Here is a 9,150-nt window from a genome sequence, read left to right as displayed (position 1 = left end):
CACTTCAAGGAGAGCACGGCTTTTCCAACCAGCAGCACATTGGAACTACTGTTTATATAAATGCACCAAGATAACCTGCTAGCATAGACTGTATATATAAATATATATATATACACAGAGACTGGACACACAGAGTCTGGACACACAGAGACTGGACACACAGAGTCTGGACACACAGAGTCTGGACACACAGAGTCTGGACACACAGAGCTCACATATTTAAACACAATCACATTTTGGGAGAATGTCTTAAACCTTATTATTTCTACTTGACCTGACGCCTCTGAACATTTAACTCATCTCAGCTTGTACTTTATAAACAGAAGGATAAACAATTACATTTTATAATATTTGGACATTCAAAATGAAATAAAAGAAGTTGATCTGTTTAAATAAAACAATACATCTCAATATATGTGATGTGTCTTTATTGCTTTAACACAATACAGTGGAATCAGCATCAAACTGGTCACCCTATGGTCAAAGGGACATGCTGTTCACTGGAGTCTGCAGAAACACATCACATAAAAACATATGCTCCAAGTATTCACCCGTTTATCTACGTATATTTCACCCCCAAGAGTTTCCAAGAATTGTGTTTCATATTTGTAAATTTCCATCTAGAAACATTTTTATCAAAGGAAAATATGACTTGACTCAGGACAACGTCAAACTGCACATTTAAACATCGCCCCCTGGTGGTGATGGACAAAGAAGTCACCAAAATCACTGCACTTTAAAGTCGTCCAACCTGATTCATCTGACAAACGCTCTAAACCCTGTGGAAACGGGGGATTTTTCTACAGCTCAAATAAACTTAACTGAACACATTTTTACTCAAAGATATAAAATTTGTAAATGGATTTCACATCATAAAGGTGTTTGCTTCTTTTGTGTGTTCAGTTTTCACTCACTCTTTTTAAATGATTAATTATGGAAACTTCCAAACCTCCAAAACCCGCTTTTTCTTTCTTGCCCCGCTCACGTTTCCTTCATATTTTGAGTAAATATTCTGTTTCAACATTGACTTTGAATCAAAAAAACAAATCCAAAATCCCCATCACCATAAAATGAAATTTAAAAATGCCAAAACTTTTCATCCTTTCCTCCACCACCTCGACAAGACCCACGCCGTCCCACGCCGTCCAACGCCGTCCAACGCCGTCCCACGCCGTCCAACGCCGTCCCACGCCGTCCAACGCCGTCCCACGCCGTCCAACGCCGTCCAACGCCGTCCAACGCCGTCCAACGCCGTCCAACGCCGTCTTCACAAACAACCCTGTAATAGTAAATAAATAAACAAAAGAGCAAGAAGGACTAAACCAGGACTAAACCAGGACTAAACCAGGACTAAAGAGGGACTCATGGGAGGAGCTCACCTGATTTCTGCAGTCCATGTTTATGGAGGGCAGGTCTGGAAGAACAGAGGAAAATCTAATGTTAGTAGAGACAACAAAGACCCACTGTCCCACCAAACCAGGACCAAACCAGGACTAAACCAGGACTAAACCAGGTCTAAACCAGGTCTAAAATACCTTGGTGCAGTTCGTAGACTTGAGGCAGAGTTTGGTGTCACAGTGCAGATAAACATCTGTGGTGCTGCCCACAAACTGGAACACCCTGAGGGAGAAGACACTGGCCAGACCTTCTCCGTTAGAAACCACAGTCACAGTCTCCTCATCAGAACAGCTGCAAAGAAACAACAGTTAGTGCTGGTTTAGTGCAGATTTACTCCAGAATTGGACCTAAACCAGGACTAAATTCAACTACAGTTGGACTCACCCGTTGCTGATGAGGTTGTATCTCTGGGTGGCATTGGCCTGGGCCTCCTTGGTCGCCCAGCAGTCCTCGATGACCAGAGCCATGAGCTGTTTGTCCACCTCTGTGGCCTTCGCCTGGATCCAGAGGTAATCGTTCAGGTGCAGTTGTGTGCCAGAGTCCAGGGCTGAGAGCAGATTCACATCCGTGTAGGCCGTCATCTTAAGGACATACGCCCATTCTCCAGCGTCGATCACTTTGACCACCGAGCTGCACAAACACCAAACACCACCTCAAATGTCTGGATTCAATTTATACTAAAAGAAACATTCAAATCTGTCAACTGCTGCTCATCCGCCGCTCATCCAGCACTATGGATCATACACATGTGTGTGGACAATAAAAACACAGACATGTCTGTGGACGTCGCACATGGACACATGTAAGGACACATGTAAGGACGCATGTAAGGACGCATGTAAGGACACATGTAAGGACGCATGTAAGGACGCATGTAAGGACACATGTAAGGACACATGTCAGAACACATGTAAGGACACATGTAAGGGCACATGTAAGGACACATGTAAGGACGCATGTAAGGACACATGTAAGGACGCATGTAAGGACACATGTAAGGGCACATGTAAGGACACATGTAAGGACACATGTCAGAACACATGTAAGGACACATGTAAGGGCACATGTAAGGACACATGTAAGGACGCATGTAAGGACACATGTAAGGACGCATGTAAGAACGCATGTCAGGACACATGTCAGGACACATGTAAGGACGCATGTAAGGACGCATGTAAGGGCACATGTAAGGACGCATGTAAGGACGCATGTAAGGACGCATGTAAGGGCACATGTAAGGACACATGTAAGGACACATGTCAGAACACATGTAAGGACACATGTAAGGGCACATGTAAGGGCACATGTAAGGACACATGTAAGGACGCATGTAAGGGCACATGTAAGGGCACATGTAAGGGCACATGTAAGGACACATGTAAGGGCACATGTAAGGACACATGTAAGGACGCATGTAAGGGCACATGTAAGGGCACATGTAAGGACACATGTAAGGACACATGTAAGGGCACATGTAAGGGCACATGTAAGGGCACATGTAAGGGCACATGTAAGGACACATGTAAGGACACATGTAAGGGCACATGTAAGGGCACATGTAAGGACACATGTAAGGACATCACACTGTTTTATTTTTAACTAAGATTAACTCAGATAAAGTTAAATATAATTCACACTCCTGACGTGTCAGTGCTTGATCTTGGGTTGGGTCAGAGTCAGGGTTGGGGTTTGGTTTGTTCTTGGATGGGACACTACACCGGGGCAGCTATGGCTGTGGTGGTGTTGTGTCCTTAGGTAAGACACTTTGCTAATATTGTCTAGTGTGTATGTGGTGTTGGTGGGAGTTGGTTGGACGATGACGTCAGTTTGACCCCCACCACCAAGAGTGAAGTAAACACAAAATGGACTGTAAACGAAAGGCACTGGGCGTTTGAACCAGAGGCTCACCCACTAACGCCTTCGTCGCCCTAGATCTCAAAAGATTTGTCACCTGTCCAGGATCTTCAGGGACATGGTCTGGACTTGTGGCTGGGCGTAGGTGCAGGAGAAGTGGATGGACAGCTGGTCTTCTCTGTTGATGATGTCCCCGGTGTCTCCAGGCGTCATGATCGTGTTAGCGTAAATGATTCTGCTGCCATTTATCTGAACACAAACCCGTGAAAAGGAGTCACATCTTCATCATGTTTTTACTGGGACTGAGTAACTTTCAGTGAAAGAGCGCCCCCTGCTCCCTTTGAGAAGACGCTGTCAGGGAGGAGACTCACAAGGAGTATAATCACAAACAAAAACATATACACAGCCAAAAAAAAAAGCCAAGCCAAAAAAGAGCCAGCCCCGGTCCGGCCTCGGTCCAGTCTTGGTCCAGCCCTGGTCCGGTCCTGGTCCGGCCTCAGTCCAACCCCTGACCAGTCCTGATCCAGTCCCGGTCCAATCCCGGTCTGGCCCCAGTCCAGTCCCTGTCTGGCCCCGGTCCTTCCCCGGTCCGGTCCGGCCCTGGTCCAGTCCTGGTCCAGTCCCGGTCCAATCCCTGACCAGCCCTTGTCTTACCGACACGTTGGCGGCACAGTGGTCTGTGTCGCTGAAGGTGAACGTGACCTTGTTGGTTGCAAGGTCTTGGACTCCGGTGCAGTTGGGGTCGTTCAGGCGCAGACTCGGGATGTCGATGCCTTTTTCCTCCAGGAGACATCCCACCAGAGAAACAGAGGCACTTTTAGACACACACACAGTGTCATCTCCTGTAAAATCAACAAAGGACGAGTAAATTCACATTTTTTTATTGTTAAGAAGCTTTTTTCATCAAGTGTCAAGTTTAATGTTTTACTATTTTATTCTTGCTCCATAATTAAAACACTGTAGCATAACAGACAGTTTTTGAAATAACATACTTGAAATGGAAAGAAGTGACTTACCCAGTGTGCCATTAGCCCTGTAGGGGGCAGCGTAGGAGCTGCGACAGAAACATCGAGCGTCACCGCCGAGAGACAAACCACAAAACTCGTTGTCATAGAGACACTGCTTCTCAAAACATCCAGTGTCCGCTGCAAAAACATTATTATTATTATTATTATTATTATTATTATTATTATTATTATTATTATTATTATTATTATTATTAATAATAATAATAATAATGTATTTTCATTTTCTGTGGTAGGACTAAGTAGAAATACATAAAAACTCTTATGTGAAGTTGTAGAGCGTAAAACCAGGGCCAAAATCAGAAGAGGAGCAGAGGAGGCTGTTTGAGCACACACCGTGAAAGTTTTACAAAATGTAGTGAAAATCCTGAGCCAGTCTGTCTACAAATGTATTTAAAGTCTTTTGTTATCACAGGGACAAGTGTCGACGTCAGGGTTTAGTCCAAGAAGCTTCACTACCATTTGCACAACTTCCATGATGTGTGTTCAGCTTCAGCAAAAAGCCTCTGTCGACCATCTGTTCACATAATCCATCAAAATAAACCATTACAGCAGCCAAACTCTTCTCCCCAGTCCTCCAGGCCACAGGAGCGAGCATAGGCGTCCAGCAGGTGGCAGAAGAGGCCGTCTGTGTCTGTGTAGTTACACAGGAGGTTGGTGCAGGCGGTGATGAAGGGCTGAGGGTCCACACTGCAATTTGTGAACGGAGCTTTCAACAAAACGTTACACCTGCCAAAGAAAACATGAAGTTATAATCCTGGTTTAGTCTTAATCTGAATCTGAACCACACGCTTTCATAGAACTTTATGAAGACAAGCGGGTCTGGAACTGTGTCCTGTCTCTGTGATCACAGAGGGCGTGACAGGCGGAATAAACAAACAGAGAGACGCATGCGCCGTTTAGGTAAAAACAAACATGAAAACAGGAAAAACACAGAGGACAGAGAAACATTAGAACCACTAAGGAAGCACCAAACTCTCCTTTATCTCAAGTGATGTTTTGTTGAGGAAACGTCTTCTGCATTTGAGACACGTGACACAAATGAGCCGGTTCTACATCCTGCTGGATCCAAACAGGAAGTAGAAGGGCGTGGCTGGTCAGGTTAGGTTGATTATAGGGTTAGTTTTGTTCGAGTAGAGACGCAGACTCCGCAGTGTGTCTCATCTGGAGACACTTTGGTCCCATTTACTGTTGGTCCTGTGTCTAGACCTCAGATCAAATTTACCTTTCTTTCATCATTTCACAGTTGATTCCATCTCCGCGAGAGTCGTTCACCACACGGGCACAACTAAAGACAAAAACAAAATTTAGATTTTTTAATTATTGAAGCTAATTTTAAAACCTTTCCTCCCTTTAACCGCGCTATAAAGTATTTACCAAGTGTATGTGAATACACTACGTATGTGTAATCCTGCCTGCCTCACATTTACCCCATATTTACTCCATATTTACCCCATATTTACCCCATATATACCCCATATATACCCCATATTTACCCCATATTTATGCCATATTTACTCCATATTTACCCCATATTCATTCCATATTTACCTCATATTTACCCCATATTTACTCCATATTTACTCCATATTTACTCCATATTTACTCCATATTTACTCCATATTTACCCCATATTTACTCCATATTTACTCCATATTTACCTCATATTTAGCTCGTCTGAGATGCCTTGAAATGCCTCTAAGTTTGAGCTGTTGTATTTAGCGTATTTAAAAAATGCACTGTACAATCTCACAGACGTTACACTCACCTTGATCCTGGCGACCCAGAGTTGAGGATTACATCACTTTGATCACATGCGTCCGTGGTTTCGTTCCACAGCGTTAAATTGTCTGAGGAACATATTAATTCAAAACCTGTTCAGCACCGACAGCATCAGGAGTCGTAACATATGTATAAAGTATCGTACATGAAGAGTCGTAGAGGAGAGTCGTCCCGTCGAAGAACAGTGTGGCCTCATAACCCGCTCCGCTGATAACGATCTGGACCCCTCCATGGACTCGGCTCAGAGTGCATCCCGGGATGGTCTCTGTCCCATTTTCAGTCGGGACGATTAAAACGCCCGAGTCGTTCTGTTCCAGTAAAAGTAAATGTTAGAGCTGCAGTTATTTAGACTTTATTCTATTTATCATTTTGGTTTCAGATCAAAACTGGGATGGGTGAAAGAGGTGGGACAGGTGGGGCGGGTGAGACGGGTGGAACGAGTGAAAGAGGTGGGACGGATGGGACGGGTGGGACAGGTGGGACGAGTGAAAGAGGTGGGACTGGTGGGACAGGTGGGACGGGTGAAAGAGGTGGGACAGGTGGGACGGGTGAGACGGGTGGGACGGATGGGCCGGGTGGGACAGATGAAAGAGGTGGGACGGGTGGGACGGGTGAAAGTGGTGGGACAGGTGGGACGGGTGAGACGGGTGGGACGGATGGGACGGATGAAAGAGGTGGGACGGGTGGGACGGGTGAAAGAGGTGGGACGGATGGGACGGGTGGGACAGGTGGGACGAGTGAAAGAGGTGGGACAGGTGGGATGGGTGGGACGGATGGGACGGGTGGGACAGGTGGGACGAGTGAAAGAGGTGGGACGGGTGAGACGGGTGGGACGGATGGGACGGGTGGGACGGATGAAAGAGGTGGGACGGGTGGGACGGGTGAAAGAGGTGGGACAGGTGGGACGGGTGAGACGGGTGGGACGGATGGGATGGGTGGGACGGGTGAAAGAGGTGGGACGGGTGAAAGAGGTGGGACGGGTGGGACAGGTGGGACGAGTGAAAGAGGTGGGACAGGTGGGACGGATGGGACGGGTGGGACAGGTGGGACGAGTGAAAGAGGTGGGACGGGTGGGACGGATGGGACGGGTGGGACAGGTGGGACGAGTGAAAGAGGTGGGACTGGTGGGACAGGTGGGACGGGTGAAAGAGGTGGGACAGGTGGGACGGGTGAGACGGGTGGGACGGATGGGCCGGGTGGGACAGATGAAAGAGGTGGGACGGGTGGGACGGGTGAAAGAGGTGGGACAGGTGGGACGGGTGAGACGGGTGGGACGGATGGGACGGATGAAAGAGGTGGGACGGGTGGGACGGGTGAAAGAGGTGGGACGGATGGGACGGGTGGGACAGGTGGGACGAGTGAAAGAGGTGGGACAGGTGGGATGGGTGGGACGGATGGGACGGGTGGGACAGGTGGGACGAGTGAAAGAGGTGGGACGGGTGAGACGGGTGGGACGGATGGGACGGGTAGGACGGATGAAAGAGGTGGGACGGGTGGGACGGGTGAAAGAGGTGGGACAGGTGGGACGGGTGAGACGGGTGGGACGGATGGGATGGGTGGGACGGGTGAAAGAGGTGGGACGGGTGAAAGAGGTGGGACGGGTGGGACAGGTGGGACGAGTGAAAGAGGTGGGACAGGTGGGACGGATGGGACGGGTGGGACAGGTGGGACGAGTGAAAGAGGTGGGACGGGTGGGACGGATGGGACGGGTGGGACAGGTGGGACGAGTGAAAGAGGTGGGACGGGTGAGACGGGTGGGACGGATGGGACGGGTGGGACGGATGAAAGAGGTGGGACGGGTGGGACGGGTGAAAGAGGTGGGACGGGTGAGACGGGTGGGACGGATGGGACGGGTGGGACGAATGAAAGACGTGGGACGGGTGGGATGGGTGAAAGAGGTGGGACAGGTGGGACGGGTGAGACGGGTGGGACGGATGGGACGGGTGGGACGGATGAAAGACGTGGGACGGGTGGGACGGGTGAAAGAGGTGGGACAGGTGGGACGGGTGGGACAGGTGGGACGAGTGAAAGGTGGGACAGGTGGGATGGGTGAAAGAGGTGGGACAGGTGGGACAGGTGGGACGGATGGGACGGGTGGGACAGGTGGGACGAGTGAAAGAGGTGGGACAGGTGGGACGGATGGGACGGGTGGGACAGGTGGGACGAGTGAAAGAGGTGGGACAGGTGGGACGGATGGGACGGGTGGGACGAGTGAAAGAGGTGGGACGGGTGGGACACTGCCTGTCCTGGTTGAAGGGAGGAGCTACATTCACATATTGAACATTGTTGTTGTCCATTGGGAGATAATACTCAGATACTCAGACATAAACTGTGACTATGCACCGTGTCAAACACTCACTCGAATCCGTCCTCCTTGTCCCAAAGTCAGATTTTGACCGTCTTTACTCAGAATAACTGAGTCCAAAAAGGGCACGTCGCTCAGGCGGCGCTCTCTGAAGAAGGCGTGGAGTTGGAAGTTGCTGTTGTTGATCATGTTGATGGGGCAGAAGTTCGTGAGGGCTTCAGACGTGTTGTTTCTGTCAATCAAGGTGTTTCCCACCACAGCACAGGTTTTCCTTTGACCACAACTGGAAAATCAACAAACAGTTAAGACGAGATTATTCCATCCTCCCCGACATGGCGAGGCCGCTCTGATAGAGTCTTGGTCCAGGGCTTCAGTTTCATCTGATCATTAATAAACAAAAGTCAAATCATTTTTTCACAGTAGCTTCAGAAAGTGCTGCCGTTATTCAAGCCCAAAGACACTGAGTCAAAGACAGAATCTTAGTATCACAGGTTTGTCTCAAACTAATAATGAAGGTTCAACATTTATGGATTTCGATTTTGGATATTTCTTCCAAAAACAGTCAATCTCCCTCAGAGTAACAGAAGCTTCTGTCCACCGTCTGAGATGATCAAACTCTGTGAATGTGACGTCCTCAGAGTTTGAACTGTCTCTGTTTAACCTGTGGATCCTGGTCTGATCGTGGTCCAGGTACTTTATTGTGGTACTTTGTTGTGGTACTTTGTTGTGGTACTTTGTTGTGGTACTTTTTAAATGTACTCTGGGTGTACTACCTGTTCTTATAGC

General features: G+C 48.3%; 1 protein-coding gene across 1 annotated transcript; it reads right to left on the bottom strand.

Annotated features, from left to right (window-relative positions):
- Nucleotides 1-480: 480 nt before the first annotated feature.
- Nucleotides 481-5,833, bottom strand: LOC129457090 (alpha-tectorin-like). The gene is made up of 10 exons (XM_055228919.1): nt 5,829-5,833; nt 5,503-5,565; nt 4,828-5,006; nt 4,269-4,397; nt 3,907-4,094; nt 3,350-3,501; nt 1,783-2,028; nt 1,536-1,689; nt 1,116-1,265; nt 481-507 (listed from the first exon to the last, which is right to left on the bottom strand). The coding sequence occupies exons 1-10, from the start codon at nt 5,831-5,833 to the stop codon at nt 481-483; spliced, it is 1,293 nt and encodes a 430-aa protein (XP_055084894.1).
- Between the last annotated feature and the right edge of the window lie 3,317 nt (nt 5,834-9,150).

This window comes from Periophthalmus magnuspinnatus, chromosome 18 (genome assembly GCF_009829125.3).
Source record: "Periophthalmus magnuspinnatus isolate fPerMag1 chromosome 18, fPerMag1.2.pri, whole genome shotgun sequence".
Classification (NCBI taxonomy): Eukaryota; Metazoa; Chordata; class Actinopteri; order Gobiiformes; family Gobiidae; genus Periophthalmus; species Periophthalmus magnuspinnatus.
The sequence above is the reverse complement of the archived record's forward strand: the minus strand, read 5'-3'. Positions and strand labels throughout refer to the sequence as shown.